The sequence below is a fragment of the Dermacentor albipictus genome, chromosome 10 (genome assembly GCF_038994185.2).
Source record: "Dermacentor albipictus isolate Rhodes 1998 colony chromosome 10, USDA_Dalb.pri_finalv2, whole genome shotgun sequence".
In the NCBI taxonomy this organism is placed as follows: Eukaryota; Metazoa; Arthropoda; class Arachnida; order Ixodida; family Ixodidae; genus Dermacentor; species Dermacentor albipictus.
The window spans coordinates 89,188,970-89,205,727 of record NC_091830.1 but is presented as its reverse complement, the minus strand read 5'-3'; the positions used below and the strand labels follow the sequence as shown (position 1 = coordinate 89,205,727).

General features: G+C 50.4%; 1 protein-coding gene across 7 annotated transcripts in view; it reads left to right on the top strand.

Annotated features, from left to right (window-relative positions):
* LOC135910214 (uncharacterized) overlaps positions 1-16,758 on the top strand; it is a 71,744-nt gene that overhangs the window by 36,715 nt on the left and 18,271 nt on the right. For 6 of the 7 annotated variants that reach the window (XM_070526513.1, XM_065442270.2, XM_065442268.1 and 3 more), the window contains 2 exons: positions 6,627-6,765; positions 12,603-12,788. In XM_070526513.1, coding sequence (XP_070382614.1) covers positions 6,627-6,765; positions 12,603-12,788 — 325 coding nt within the window. The remainder of the gene's footprint in view (positions 1-6,626; positions 6,766-12,602; positions 12,789-16,758) is intronic. The other variant, XM_070526515.1, reaches the window with a different exon arrangement.

Genomic DNA, 16,758 nt, shown 5'->3' with positions numbered 1-16,758 from the left:
TCGTAGTTCACATCACTGAGGCGGCGTACGACTTCGTAGGGGCCGAAGTAGCGGCGCAACAATTTCTCTGAGAGCCCGCGGTGCCGGATAGGCGTCCACACCCACACGCGGTCGCCTGGTAAGTACTGGACATTCCGTCGGGTCCGGTTGTAACGGCAGGCGTCGGCATTCTGCTGGGTGCGGATGCCATTCCGAGCAAGCTGGCGAGCTTCCTCGGCTTTCTCGACGAAATCTTCAGTGTTGTCATTCCTTGTGGTTCCTTGGTCTACCGGCAGCATGGCGTCTAAGGGGGTTGTAACGCGACGTCCGTAAACAAGCTCGAATGGTGTAAACTCGGTGGTCTCCTGCACAGCGGTATTGTAAGCAAACGTGACGTATGGCAAAATTTCATCCCATGTTTTGTGTTCCACATCAATGTACATGGAGAGCATGTCGGCTAATGTTCTGTTTAGGCGCTCTGTTAAGCCGTTAGTTTGGGGATGATAGGCTGTGGTCTTTCGGTGGTCGGTGTGCGTCAGTGTGACGACTTGTTGCAATAACTCCGCTGTAAACGCTGCACCGCGGTCAGTAATGAGTACAGCGGGTGCACCGTGGCGAAGCACGATGTTGTGGACGAAGAAGCTGGCGACTTCAGCAGCAGTTCCCCGCGGCACAGCTTTTGTCTCCGCATAGCGAGTTAAATAGTCAGTTGCCACGATTATCCACTTATTTTGCAAGGAGGACGTGGGGAACGGCCCAAGAAGGTCCATTCCGACTTGCTGGAACGGCGCCGGAGGCGGATCCAAAGGCTGGAGGAGGCCGGCAGGCTTGACGGGTGGAACTTTACGCCTCTGACAGTCACGGCATGTTCGCACATAGCGCTGAACCGATGAAAATAGGTGTGGCCAATAGTATTTTTGCCGTATGCGCGCTAATGTCCTCGCGAAGCCTAAGTGGCCGGCACAGGGATCGTCGTGACACGCCTGTAAAACTTCCTCGCGCAGTGTCGTCGGAACGACGAGAAGGAACGTTTCCTGGCTGTTCTCGAAATTTTTCTTGTACAGGACATCGTTTCGCAGGCAGTACGACGTCAATCCTCGTGAAAGTGGGCGTGGGACAACAACGTCAGCTCCCTCGAGATATCGGATGACTGGAAGCAGCTCAGAGTCTGCACGTTGATAGTCAGCCATGCGCACTACGTCGACGACACCAAGAAACGGCAAATCTAGCTCCAAGTCGGAGGATGTCAAGGGAATAGGAGAACGTGACAAGCAGTCAGCGTCGCTATGCTTATGGCCGGATCTGTAGACAACAGTTATGTCGTATTCCTGGAGGCGGAGGCTCCAACGAGCGAGGCGACCTGACGGGTCTCGTAGATTGGCAAGCCAGCAGAGCGAGTGGTGGTCACTGATCACTCGAAATGGCCGGCCGTATAAGTAGGGTCGGAACTTGCTGATGGCCCACACGACTGCTAAGCATTCTTTTTCGGTCGTTGAATAATTAGCTTCTGCTTTTGTCAGACTACGACTGGCGTACGCAATTACACGTTCTGCGCCATCTTGCCATTGAACCAGAATGGCCCCGAGTCCTACGTTGCTGGCGTCGGTGTGTATTTCAGTTGCCGCGGTGGCATCAAAATGCGCCAGCACTGGAGCGGATTGAAGGCGTTTACGCAATTCGGTGAAGGCCTGCTCTTGTTCTTCCGTCCACGCAAAGGGCACATCTTGTCGCGTCAGTCTCGTGAGCGGTTCAGCAATCCTTGAGAAGCCTTCAACGAAACGACGGTAGTAAGCGCAGAGGCCCAGGAACCGCTGAACAGACTTTTTGTCTTTAGGACGAGGAAACTCGGCAACGGCAGCGAGTTTTTCTGGGTCTGGTCGTACTCCTTGGGCGCTGACCACGTGGCCTAGAAACTTGAGTTCCTGGAAGCCAAAGTAACATTTTTCAGGCTTGATGGTGAGGTTGGCCTTGCGTATTGCGGTAAGAACACTTCGTAGCCGGGCGAGATGTTTATCGAACGTGCTGGAAAACACAATAACGTCGTCTAGGTACACTAGACACGTCTGCCACTTTAGTCCAACGAGTACAGTGTCCATCATTCGTTGGAACGTAGCAGGGGCGGAACAGAGACCGAAAGGCAGCACTTTAAATTCGTACAGCCCATCGGGAGTCACGAAGGCGGTTTTTTCACGGTCACGCTCGTCCACTTCGATTTGCCAGTAGCCTGACTTTAGGTCTAACGAAGTGAAGAACTGAGCATGACGCAGACGGTCCAAAGCGTCATCGATCCGTGGCAGGGGATACACGTCGCGTTTGGTGACTCGGTTAAGCCGTCTGTAGTCAGCGCAGAAGCGGAGTGTGTTGTCTTTCTTTTTTACTAGTACGACAGGCGATGCCCACGGACTTGTCGACGGCTGGATGACGTCATCATTTAGCATTTCTTGAACTTGACGCTTAATCGCCTCCCGCTCCATAGGTGACACGCGATACGGATGCTGACGAACAGGCCGCGCCGACTCCTCTGTAACTATCCGGTGTTGCGTAACAGAAGTGCGCTGGACTTTGGATTCCGTGGAAAAACAGCCGGAGAATTCTGTCAGTAGGCCCAGCAGCTGATCCTTCTGGACATCTGCTAAGTCAGCATTAATGTGGACGCGGGTATTCAGGCTGGCGTGAGCTGTTGCGTCCAGTGAAGTCACTTGTAACGTGCCGATATCGGAGAAGTCAGCAATTTCGTTCAGGAATGCCACAGCTGTACCTTCAGGGACGTGCTGATACTCATGGCTGAAGTTTGTCAACAACACTTGCGAGCACTTATGCTGTATACGAACAAGGCCGCGGGCGATGCAGATGTGTTTTTCAAGCAGCAGCTGGATATTTGCCTCGGCAATACCCTCATAGCCGTCGAATGCGTCGCAGGTGACGAGGGTCAATACGCTGCTCCTTGGCGGCACCGTGATGTTCTCGTCAACAATCCTCAAGGCGTTGACGTACGTGTCATCAGTGCTGCTCCCTGCTAAGGCCTGCGCCGTCGAAAACGTTACCCGCGACTTTTGTAAGTTGATCACAGCTCCATTAGCCTGCAGAAAGTCCATTCCCAGAATTAGGTCCCTCGAACAGCTTGGGAGGATAACGAAATCTCCGAGGTACGTAAGCCCACGAATGCTCACTCGGGCTGTGCATCTTCCTACCGGGGTTAGCAGATGTCCTCCTGCAGTTCGAATCTGCGACCCTGTCCACTCGGTAGAAACTTTCTTCAGCTTGCAGGCAAGGTCCATGCTCATAACTGAGGTGTCCGCTCCAGTGTCGATTAACGCCGTTATTTCTTCGTCGTCTATGGTGACCGGAATGTTCGACGTTACTACCTCTCGTAAGGTGTTCGACTCCGTCTGTACGTCTGCGTCGTTCTGTTTTCGTCGTTGTCGTCGTAGTGGAGGATATTGCGTACGGTCGTCGTCAGCGGCCTCACCTCCGGAGGTCGCTGAACTCAGTTTTCCCGACCCGCAGGGCTAGGCGAGCGGCGTCTCAGAGCGCCGCGAGTAAAGGATTGGCTTGGTGATGGAGACCTGTAACGAGCAGGAGACGACGAACGGGGCTCCGGACATCGCTGATCAACATTGCGACGATTTGCGACGAAACTCTCTATATCCGGCGGCCGCTCACCAGGTCGTGGACGAGGTGCATTCGGCGAGAATCCACGAAGCCCCACATGACGATAAGGACACATTCTGTAGATGTGCCCAGCTTCGCCACAATGAAAACAAAGAGGTTTGTAGTCTGGGGTGCGCCAGACGTCGCTCTTCCTAGTCCTTGCTTCGGCGATGTGTGGTGGGTTGCGAGGCGGCCTGAAGCTTACGTCCATTTGTTGAGTGGGGTGTACCATGCTGCATGCACTTGAGGGTGGCGGACGGCGTACTGCTTCAGCGTAACTCATTTCGGCGTGCGGTACCTGCTGTGGTGCCTCGTACTGTCCAGGAACATGGACGGCCTGTCGGACCTCGGCGCGCACCATTTCCGCAATGGAAAGTTGTCCCACAGGGGCCGTGGTCGTCTGCATCTTCTGCAGTTCCTCCTTGACGACAGCCCTGATGAGTTCTCGCAAGGCGCCAACGTCTTTACCGAGGGTAACGGCAGAGAGCTCCCTTGAAATCACGGCGTCGCGGTTGTTTTGCCTGGCCCGCTGTTGAAGGGCCTTTTCCATAGTAGTGGCTTCGTCATGGAACTCTGCAAGTGTCGTCGGCGGATTTCGAATTAGGCCAGCAAAGATTTCCTCTTTGACGCCGCGCATGAGATGGCGCACCTTCTTTGTTTCAGTCATCAAAGGGTCCGCACGTCTGAACAGCCGATTCATGTCTTCTACGTACGCAGTCACTCGCTCATTGGGGCCTTGAATTCTTGCCTCCAACGCTAACTCCGCTCTCTCCTTCCTGTCCGCCCTGGCGAAGGCATTGAGGAACTGCCTACGAAATTCTTCCCATGACGTCAGTGTCGCCTCGTGGTTCTCAAACCATATTTTCGCGGAATCTTCAAGAGCGAAGTACACGTAACGTAGCTTACGCTCGTGGTTCCAGTCGTTGAGGTTGGCAACCCGGTCAAAATGGTCAAGCCAGTCATCGGCGTCCTCGGAAGCACTTCCGTGGAACAGATTCGGCGTCCGGGTGTGATTGACGACAACGTGCGATGCTGCAGGAGTGGCGGGAGGTGGTTGGGTCGTCATTTTAGTTCGTTCAGGTAGCAGACCGTGCTGTGACTGGAGTCCCTGGAGGCGTCGGCTGGCACGTATGTGCACAGGGGTAAGCTCGGTTGAACTACTCGCCGGGCTTAGGTCTGGGGTATGCTCCGGAGATCTTAACATCGACCGTACCCAGCACTTCCACCAGAAATGTCACCCAGCTATGGCAACTAAAACAGTTTAGCACCGACAGACTGGGACAAAACGTCTGCCTTTAGCGATGGCTGGTCCTCGGAGAGCCCGCGCGCAACCACGAACTTCGTCGTTCTCGCCTTAAGGGTCCGGTGTCAACACGTGCAAACCTATTTCGCTTCAATATTGCGGTTAAGGTCCAAGGGCAATAAAATCGTCACCGCGCGCTCTGTGCTGTGTGTGCGAGGGAAAGAGCGCGACAGTGAGCCGGCGATCACGGCTCAATATGCGCACACAAGCGAGGGAAGCGGGGAAGAAGCCCGTCGTCTTCTGTCGCGTGCAAGGATCTCGCGGGAGGGAAGGAAGGGGGGGCGCGTAGTACTCCGGGTGGCCTGGGCTGGCGCGCGCGTCTGCCCGCGCCGCTGTATCTCGAAAGCCATCTGCGACGGAGAGAGAGTCCGGCCGTGCACCTCGTTTTCGCGGTTTATTGTGAATTTCAATGGCAGATTAGGAGTGGCTGACAAAATCTACGCCGGAGCACTGCGCTACGGTGGAGGGCAATTAAATAAAATCTGCGATTGAAATGCGGGCATTCCCGCCAGAGCAATTGGCAGGGGGCACTCCGAAAGCGCCCAGTATTCCTCGCGGTTTTCGTCGTTTTCGGCCTTTTCGGCTTGAACTCGCGCGCGTGTTGTGTTTAGAATTTCGTGTTTCTTTTCGCTTCCCAGGCTCTCTAATGGACGTAACATGGCTTGTAAGTCTGTTTCTCTTGTCCGCCGTGATTGTGTGTCGGAAACATCGGAGAGGCAGCGAAGCCCGCGATCAGTTCGGTGGCAACACATCGAGAGAGCCTGAAGTGCTTTCGGAATCGCATTTCATCAATAAGAGGAAAGGCTGTTAAAATCGAAACTTCCAGAAAGGTGCCGTTGTTACCGCTTCATCCGAACTGTGGCGAACGACGTCGTTGGCGAAACGAGCAACTTTCGGTCACTTGGCCGGCGGCAGAAACATGACGTCAAAAGCTTGCTTGAATACAATAGCTTCCGAAGCTTCTGCTTCACTTGACTTCCCACTGGTCGATTCAAAAGTTGAGCTAGACTATTCATCGCTCTCTGCAGGCAGTGAAAGCACTAGTTCACGATGCGAAGCACCATTCATTGCCTCCGAGAGACCGCGATTCGCGTTCATGGGCTCGCGCACGTATAGCGGTACATTGCCTGTGGGTGGCCTGACATCAAGTGACTTCCGGTCAACTCCGTCAATTTTTGCGGAGTAGAGAGCGCTACTCCGTGGAGTCGATCTGGCGGCGGAGCTGCTTCCTAATCCGCCAATGAAAGATAGGGGACGCATTCCCGATCTCCCAACTGAATAGACTTGCTCCGCAAGGAAAAGAAATACCTACTACAGGAATTGCTCGGAACCTGCCCTTGGAATTTACGATTAGTTCGATCGATGCGAGACGCAGAATGAAGGATAACTAGTTCGCTGCTGCTGCCGCACTTCCTCGTTCCAGATTTCTGACAGCGAGTTCCCGCGCTGACCGAGGGAGATGCGTTGATATTTGCTTGTGCGCGAGTGACCCAATGATTGGTAATTTAGTTGGTATGTCTATGTTGACAAGCTTATACGGCCAATAAAACTACTATCATTACTTCGTATAGCTAGCTGTCCGCTAATTTCCTATCGCAATCGAGGCTTCGCCTTAAGAGACTGCGGCATATTTTTTTTTTTTTACATTACGCGCAAGTACAATTTTCTTTAGCGTTCAGTCTCTTCAACGCAGGCAGGTGTTCAAACCAGACCTCTTCATTGCTATCGGGCACATTTCGTACTGGGATGATGGCAGGCCAGACTGCATCATCATGCCTCCGAGCGTGTACTCATTTCCACCGTCTTTCACTGCTCCTTACGGTCACACTCTGGTGAGTACATGACTACACATTAGGTACGGCGACTACAGTGCCAGTAGTATGCTAATAATTTGTGATGCATCCTTTGCAACGCAGCATAACATAGAACTCTTGCAGCGGTAATTAACAAGAAATTCACCTGTTTTTTATTGCCAAAGTCAAAGATAGACTGCGAGGTAGAACGTGCACGGTTAAGGAATGTGGAGAGGACGAAGAAGCTACGTAATATCGTTGACCACATTGAGTTCTTTCACATCCACCCAAGGATCGGTGCACATGCCCTCTTGCACGCTGTCCCCATCGGAACGCGACCCACGGAAATCAAACTGACAATATTGACACGTGTACTTGTATATTTTTTCGGTTGGCTGCTTTTCAGCGTTTAAGAATGATATCGCTAAGCGCGGTACGCTCCCGCATTTATCGGAAGTTTCTGGAATATTATCGAAGGTTCTTGCTGCTATCTGTTGTCACCCAAGCTTGTGCAATCTGATTGCATGGGCGACGCGAATTGTGCAGAACTTTCTAGTAAACACGCGGGCATCAGCGATTACTCTGGAACCTTGGATGACTCATGTAGGCGCTTGACCCGCTCATCAGATTTTCGACGACCGTTGACTGTGTTCGCAGCTGTCGCCGTTCTTTGAGTGTAGACTGTTTTTGAGGGCACAAGTTCCCCAATCAAACTATCGTTTTATCTGAGGACAAACTCTGAGGACAAGCTGCACCACGTGTACTTCTTCTTAGAAGATGCCGCGAGGATATGGTTCGAGAAACTGGAGTCTGCCCTTACAACGTGGGAGCTGTTCCGAAGTAACTTCCTGAGGACCTTCACGAGCATCCTCTGGAAAGAAAGAGCCGAAGTTCCATTGGAAGCCGGAGTTCAGTTACCGAACGAAAACGTTGCCATATTTACGGAAGAATTGAGCCGTCAATTCGGCCACGCCGACACAGAAATGTCCGAGGAGATGAAGGCCCGCCTAATCATGCGTGGTGTGAAGGAAGAACTTTTCGGCGGAATGAAGTCCATCAAAGTCAGTCGAAGAGTTTCTTCGCGAGGCACCCAACATCGAGAAAGCCCTGGAAAAGCGGAACCGACAGTTCACCCGCCGCACGAACTCAACAAACTGCGCCAGAGTTGAGTCACTGGCCACCGACGACCTGCGCGAGACTACCAGCACGGTCGTGCGGGAGGAGCTTCAGAAGCTTTTCCCTCCATCACAGCCTCAAGTGGCTTCGATTGCCGCTGTCGTACGCGACGAGCTCCAGCAATCACTCAGACTAGCCCCTGAATCGCCACAGCCTCAGCCGAAAGCGACGACGTACGCCTCTGTAGCCCGCCGTCACGTTCCCCCGCCGCGCTCACGGCAGAGCCCAGTGAAGCCACAGTTCCGTCGTCCACCACCGTCGCCGCCAGCACGCCAACCCATTGCCGCGAGCAGCGTTCCAAGGAAGACTGACGTTTGGCGCGCCCCCGAGCACCGTCCGCTTTGCTATCACTGCGGAGAAGCCGGGCACATCTAGCGCTGGTGCCCTTACCGTGTTATGGGACTGCGAGGGTTCGCTATCTCACGCACTGCGCCCGCACCAACGTGAACGCCCACGTGACATCGCCGACTATCTTGCTGGCAGATAATGGAGCCCTCGAAGACCGTCCTGTTCCCCGTCACCTGGCCGCTACCTGCCCCCTGCAACACCAACCATACGCTGGCCAAGCCCTGGGCCGGTCTGCAAGCCCATATCCGGAAAACTAAAAGCAGCATCCGATGGAGGTGCGGTTGCTGTTCGCCAAGATGACGAAGATCCTCCGCCATCGACGAAGACGCCGAAGGGACTATCTCAACGACACAACAACGATACGCTGCCATCCCGACGAAGCCTGGAAGCAAAGAACGCACCGACCAAGGACCTCATGCCGTGCCGTACCAGCCACACATCAACGCGACGCAGCCACGATCCGACACCGATACCTAACTGCGACGCAAGGCAAAGAACCATCGACCTCGACATGCTTCTCGATGGCCATGCGGTCACCGCCTCAGTGGACACAGGAGCCCACTACGCCGTGATGAGTGGACCTCTTACCACCCAGTTGAAGAAAGTTAAGACTGCATAGGAATTAAGGCCTCGAAATCCGCACAGCTGGAGGACACCTAATAATGCCGACTGGAATCTGCAAAGCAAGAATTACCGTTCATGACCGGACTTACCCTGGCACCTTCGTTATCATCCAATAATTTTCAAGAGACGTCATTTTCGGCTTGGACTTCCTGAAGCAACACGGCGCAATCATCAACCTAAACTCGAGATTCATAACGCTGTTGGAAGATCAAGTGATACCACCGGAAAGCTCTGGTATTAACCACGCCTTGAGTGTGCTCGAAGATCAAGTGACCATCCCGCCCCGTCCCAGCATTGTTTCCGTCAGCCCCGAAACACCCGCAGGTGTAGAAGGCGTCATCGAGGGTGACCGATGTCTATTGCTCAACAGTGAAATGTGCGTCGCAAGACGGATCGCTCGCCTGCACGGGGGGAAAGCGAAAGTGTTTCTGTCAAACTTCATCCAGGAGTTCAAGCTCATCAACAAGGGCAAGATGATAGCGCACACAGAGGAAATTCTGTAAACAAGCAATGCGTTTGTCCTATCGGATTTTCCCGCATCCGCCTCGACATCCGTGGTGTGCGAACCAGACTTCGACATAAATCCAAGTCTCCCCATGATTAAGCAGCAACAGCTAAGAAGTCTGCTCCGACTATACAAAGAATGCTTTTCGACGTCATCGAGGATTCGAAAAACACCACTCGCAAAGCATCGAATAATAACCAAAAGAGTGCGCTTGACTACTCCACTAGAGCCCTTACCGAGTTTTGACGCGAGAACGCCAAGCTTTAAGGGAACAAGTCAACAAAATTCTGCCCGACGACATGATCCAGCCGTCGAAAAGCCCGTGGGCTTCTCCTGTTGTGTTGAAGAAAAAGGACGGAAGCCCACATATTTGCGTCGATCATCGTTGATTGAACAAGATCATGAAGAAGACGTATACCCCATTTCACGGATAGACGACGCATTGGATCGGCTCTGCAACGCAAAATGCTTCTCGTCGATGGATCTCAAGAGTGGCTACTGGCAAACAGAAGTCGACGAGAGAGATCGCGAAAAGACCGCCTTCGTCACGCCAGACGGCCTCTATGAGTTCAAGGTCATGCCACTCGGACTGTGTTCGGCGCCTGCGACGTTCAAGCGCGTGATGGACACGGTTTTAGCAGGATTGAAGCAGCAGACCTTCCTTGTTTACTTGGATGACGTCGTCGTCTTCACCGGAAACTTCGACGATCACCTCAGATGGCTTACGACAGCACTAGAGGCCATAAAGTCATCAGGGCTTACTCTGAAGCCGGAAAAGTGCCCCTTCGCTTACGATGAGCTGCTGTTCCTAGGTCACTTCATCAACAAATCTGGAGTCCACCCCGCCCCGTAGAAGACAGCTGCCATCGCAAAGTTCCCGCAGCCCATCGACAAGAAGGCAGTGCGTAGATTCCTTGGCATGTGTGCCTACTACAGGCGCTTTGTCAAGGACTTTTGACGCATCGCTGAGGTGCTGACACATGTAACTAAGTGTAATGTTGAGGTCAAGTGGGAAACGCCACAGGGCGACGCATTTCAAGAACTCAAACAACGCGTGCAGTCGCCACTGGTGCTTGCGCATTTAGACAAGGACGCCGACACCGATATCCACACTGATGCCAGTAGCCTAGGCCTCGGTGCCGTGCCAGTCTAGAGAGAACACCTACTTGAACGGGTGGTAGCTTACGCTAGCTGCTTGCTGTCGAAATCCGAAGGCAATAATTCTACGACCGAAAAGGAATGCCTCGCCACCATTTGGGCTGCGGTAAAATCCCGCCCTTACCTATAAGGCAGGCCATTCAAAGTCGTCAGCGACCATCACCCGTTATGTTGGCTAGCGAATTTGAAGGACCCTTCGGGACGGCTGCGCGGTGGAGCCTCAGACTGCAGCAATAGGACATCACTGTAATCTACAAGTCCGAGACTGTCGGCGACGCAAGACACCATCGACAAAGCCAGCGCGATTACAACAGCCGATCGAGCCTCCTTGCCGACCATTTCAGTAGATCGCGAAAGACTTGTTGGAACCCGTTTCGACGTCAACATCCAGAAATAATGGATGGTCGTGAGCGACCGACTACCTCACCCGCTTCGCTGAAACGAACACTCTGCCGAAAGGTAGCGCAGCCAAAGTGGCAAATTTTTTCGTCAAGAAAATTCTGCTGTCACATGGCACTTCAGAAGTCCTCAGAACCGATAGACGAACGGCCTTTACAGCGGAGTTCACCTGAGCATTTCCGCAATAAAGCCAGACTTGCCGCAGGAGAAGAACTACCTACCACCAACAGACGAATGGTCTTACGGAGCGCCTGAATGAGGCCCTCGCCGACATGCTAGCCATGTACGTCGACGTCGAACACAAGACGTGGCATGCCGTGCTGCCGTACGTAACCGTTGCTTAGAACACGGTGGTGCAAGAAACAACACAGATCACGCCGTTTAAGCTGGTTTACGGCAGGAACCCGACGATGACGCCCGACGCCATGCTGCCGCATGTCACTGACGAAGACAATCCTGACGTCGCAACCTATCTCCAGCACGCCGAACAGTGGCATAGCTAGGTCTTCTGGCACCCGGGGCCCTTAGGTCTTCTGTCAACACCCCCCCCCCCTCCCACCCGGGTGTAGCCGGCGGAGAGAGGGGTCTTCAGACGTATATGACATGCCCCCCCTCCCCCCACTGGCGCCTTGCACCCGGGGCCCACGGCCCCCCGGCCCCCCCTGTTGCTACGCCACTGACGCCGAATAAGCCCGACAGCTGGCCCGCCTGCGGATCAAGAATCAGCAGAGGACTGACAGCTGATACTGCAACGTTCGACGACGCTATGTCGAGTACCAGCCAGGCGACCGCGCTTGGGTTTGGACCCGAATACGGCGACAAAGACTTAGCGATAAGCTTTTACGCCGCTCTTGCGGACCTTACAAGATCATCCGACGCATTGGAGCACCCAGTTTCCCTGTTTTCTTCACCATTACTGCTCCGCGACAATATCGGGCGCAAAAGAAAATTGACATAGCCCATTAGCAGCTACGGTAAATGAGAAATTCAGACAGCCCAGATAAACGCAATGCTGTCAGCATTAGGTTATCTATATAAACATATTTTGCGCTGTGATTTGCTGTGCTTAAGTTTATTGTAGTCTTTTTAGAGTGCATTGCACTTTTCCACTTTACTGTGGATTTACCTAATAGTCCGCTTTGTGCACGGCGCATCATAGCCTTAGTTGCTTTTGCGCCATAGAACCTTCCATACCTAACTACCTCTATAACCCTTATGGTGGAATCGAATCCCACTTCACAGTTTTAGAACTCGTATTGTTGCTTTGTTTCTTGAAATTGTTGTGGGACACATTCGCTCTCTGGTGTAGTGCGTAATTTTATTGCTTACTACTTTGTGGGTATTACAAGTAGGTAATATTGCAGGTATTAGACAGACGCACAGGCGCGACCTCAAACACACGCATGCGCACACACAGAGCAAGACGCACGCGCACACAGTACTGACGCGCACATCAGCTCTAATTCACTCAGTGACGAGCCCCTGCGTGAGATCTCATCACAATGTTTTGCTTCGTGAGATGTGTCCTAACCGCGTTGAAGTGGAATTGCCTTCCTAAAGAACTGATTCACATCTGAAACGTCGTTAGTAAACCCTAACATGACAACAAAACACCTTTACCTCGACACGCTATACACACCTATCTACAGCGTGATGCCTTCCGCAGGAGGACTCCTTGGAGCTCTTACGACAAGTACAGACCATGCCAGACCACCCGGCGTTGGGGCTGTCGCTGAGTCTGCATGGACGTATTTACATAGTCAGGCATCCGGAAGACCAGAATCCTCACAACATCGGCACTTTCTCCGTTTTCAACCAGTGCAACGTTAGCGAAATCGTCGCTCCCACTGAGGTATCGACACGATTGTCTAATCATGCCCACATTGTTGATAAATAATGAGTACTCGATCGTGAACTTTTGTAAAACAGCATCTCAATAAATGATAACGCGCAGGTACTTTGATAAGCCTCATTGCAGCGTAGAATGGTGCATTCACGTTGCAAATCTATTATCTGCAGGAAGTCTGATTTCCCTTGTCTTTTAGTATAAATATGGCTGGAGCAGCTACTTCGTGAATATATACTTAAATATCCGATAGTTTGAAGATGTTCAGTAAATTATATTGTGTCTATATAAACTTGTGCTTGTTTACAGAAAGTGTACGGGCATGTGCACTTGATGTGGTAAGTATCAGCTGCAGGGATATATTGCACCATCAACAACAAGAAGAGTTGTCGATGGTTCAGTATCCCTGCAGCTGATAGTGATACTGCGCAGGTGGGCAAGTGATGATGTGGGCAAGCCCTTAAAACCCCACTACACCAGTAAACACACCAAGTAAAACGGACTGGGACCTGTCGTGGTGGTGTAGTGGCCATGGCGTACCGCTGCGAAGCCCAAATATTGAATCCCGGCCGCGCGGCCGCATTTCAATGAGGGCGAAAGGCAAAACGCCCGTGTACCGTGCATTGAATGCTCGTTAAAGAACCCCCGCAGGTCAGAATTATTTGGTAGACCCCTCACTACAGACTGCCTCATAATCCTATCGTGGGTTTGCCGCGTAAAACCTCACAATTAACAAAACGGACCGGGAGACCACGTTAATCAGCTCAATACCAAAACCCAGCATATCGCGGATGCCAGAGCGGTCGACGCCGCTAGAGCCCAATGGTTCCTGGCTAACTGCCAGCTAGCGACGTAAGGCATTTTAAATCAAATAAATGTCCTCTCTCTCTCTCTCTCTCTCTCTCTCTCTCTCTCTCTCTCTTACAAAATCTATCATTGGAAAGTCTGTTTTATTTATTATACATTGGCCGGCATAAAGTGCCAATAGCTTTACGGACACTTTGTACACGCTCTATCAATTTAAAGTAAAGAATGTGTTGGCTTCAGTTACATCATACAAGTCAATTAGGTGATGATGATATTGTTAGCCTAAACAGCCTAATGCTTCCCTAAATATGGAGATAAAATGCCATGCCGCTTTGCAACGGAAGCGTTATCTATTTAAAGGCACATCTCACTCAAGCAGGCCGTATCTCAAGGGCATCTTGTAAAATTAAATGTGAATTGTGCGTGCATTTCAGTGCGAGTGTCTGCTAACATATCCAACAATGTCACAATATTTTTTTGCGTGCTGGTGCTGAGTAGAGCCGTAATATCAACGGCTGCTTCAGCTACAGCATTGTCTGGCAAGACTCATTGCTTGAGCAGCAATTCAAAACATTTCGCAATGATACTGTAACGTGTGAAGAGTAAGATAACACTTGATTACCTGCGGTCCCTCTTTCACCAAAATGTTATTGCGCTGCTCACAGACTTGCATCAGCCATCCCGTGGGCAAAATGCCGGCCTGTATATTTTGTGGTACGATCGCTTATTTAATGTGTTTTATTTAATAATGTGTAATCAGTTTTTGGCGAGTGCCCCAGGAAAATGTGTCCGTCCCTCGACGCCATATATCTGCAAAGTAAATGCATAAATGGCCAAGCTAACACTAGTAATCGTTGTAATAGTGTAATACTAGTTGATTGATACCATTACAAAAACAAACAAAAATGTATGGAAAACTGGTGACTTCACCGTCGCCGCCTCAAGGTTGCAACAAAAAGAAGAAAAAAATTAAAACGAAAGAAAAAGCTGTGATGTGGCAACAAAAAAAAGCGGTTGTGGTGGCGTTTGTACTTTGATACGATATATCTGCAAAAATAAATGCATAATTGGCCACGTCAGAACATGTAGTCATTATAATAGTGTAATAGGAGATGATTGGGAGCGATGAGTAGAAATGCGTAAGCCAGCTAAATAAGTAAAAGCGAAGTAGCAGCAGAGACAAAGTGTGCTTACGCATTAGTAAACAATTCTCAGACATTCTGTAGCATTTTTTTAAATATCATATAGGATCTGAATACATGAAAATTCCTTTTCGTCGAGAATGTAGGTTAACTGCACTTGAAATGAGGTCGTCTCAACCTCACTTTTGGTTTAGTATGTCATTACTCTGAGGAGTACTAGAATTCGGCCCACATTTAGAGTATACTTCTTCTTATGCGTCAGTTGAGCTCAGATGACGCTTCTTTCGACATTCGTAAAAGTAACCTTTGAAAACACTTAGTGATATGTCTGAACCTGTTAAGGATAGTAGTCTATGCGTGCGAATAATTGCAATATGCGAATATTTGTGTAAGGACTTTTGTAAATGCGTATCAAACTTCACACATTTTTAAACGTGAACTTGCTATTGCAATAGCATTAAGCGCTAGTTTTCAATTTGCCCCTTGTTCATTCGTTAGCCCCTGGTTATATTATCGGGGGCAGAAATACTGAACATAAGTTGCACCTCTAATTGCCGTGAGCTGAAAACATGCGTTGAAACATTCTGTTTCGCGGATATCTACAAATAAATGTGATAAGTTGGAATCGCTGTATGGGAGATAAAGGCTGTGCGCCAAGCCATAACACGCACATACCAGACGGCTCCTTTTACAATACTTTTATTTAACAAGCAAAGCTGACTCTAAGCTGTGCAATAGCAAGTTCGAAGCGGCCATTATATTTTAAAAGCAAACCTTTTTAGATTCAGCATACGAAGATTTAGTATTAGGGAGACTGCTTTATATGCTTCAACTGAACACAGTTGGCGCATCTTTAAAAGTTGGTGTAGGTGCCCACATTCTGCTAAACAAGTGAAAAACGGTGTGGCACAATGACGCAGATTATGTACGGACCTGTAATCAAATTATAGCTTATTCTGGCTAATCTTTTAAAAGTATGTCTTCATTCATTTCGGAAACTTGCAGCGACTCGTGTTTATACATAGATTAGGCATCACCGTTCCCAGATTAGGTACAGTAGTGCTCTAGCATTTATCATAATCTGATATATTTTACCGATAGTATCATTCTTTTTATATGCATCTAAATGTTCATAGTACAAGTCATACATCATCGCCATAATTTTATTATACAGGTTTTACGCACTTTAGAGCGCATATTTTAAGGCCCCTTTACAGCCACGTCACACCAATTTCACAGTAGTCATAATTACACAGCAAACTCATTACCACAGACATGGCGCTCTTTGGCCATACCTGGCCCTTGCGCCATAAAACCCCATACATCATCATCATCATTGGTTGCCGGTATGCAAAACATCGAAATGTGGGACGTTTAGACACAGTTTCTGCTAATTGTGCGGCCACACCTGGCCAGTACATTATAGCCTTGCAGTGCGCTTACATTTTGCTATGAACAAGTGTCCTTGATGCACTGGCAGCATTGCGCGGCTGAGCGATTTCGGGAGTGATACCCTCCATACTCGCAGCCGAACGCCTTTTATGCATGTTAGCTCTTCTTCGAAGGATGCCAGTGAGCCTGTTAGAGTAAGTCACTTTCCAATGCCACAGGTTTTTGCCTAAAGTAGTCATCTTCCTTGATATATTTCGCTAGCGATTCCACCGCAAGGGGGCTGACGAGACTATTTCGAACTGATGCTTCAATAATTCAATAATTGTAGCATCGTCTCTTTCATGTTCATGGTCGCCTTTCACGCCGTCTGTTATCCTGGATAGTGCCTCGGCTAAAGGCAGGTCCTTTCGGGGAGCGTACTGCACTGAAATGCGAAAAAGGCATTAGGCACAGCAAAAAATAATAATAATAACGCTGGAGACGAGGCGGCGTGACGCACAGGTTCTTTTGGGCAATTGCTAGGAGAGGTCAGTGGTCTTTTCTACTTTAGCGCTCAAGCCAATAATGAAGTCTCGAAAGCGTTCGCACGCGCACATTATTCCAAGCGTTTCCTTTTCAATTTGACGATATCTTGA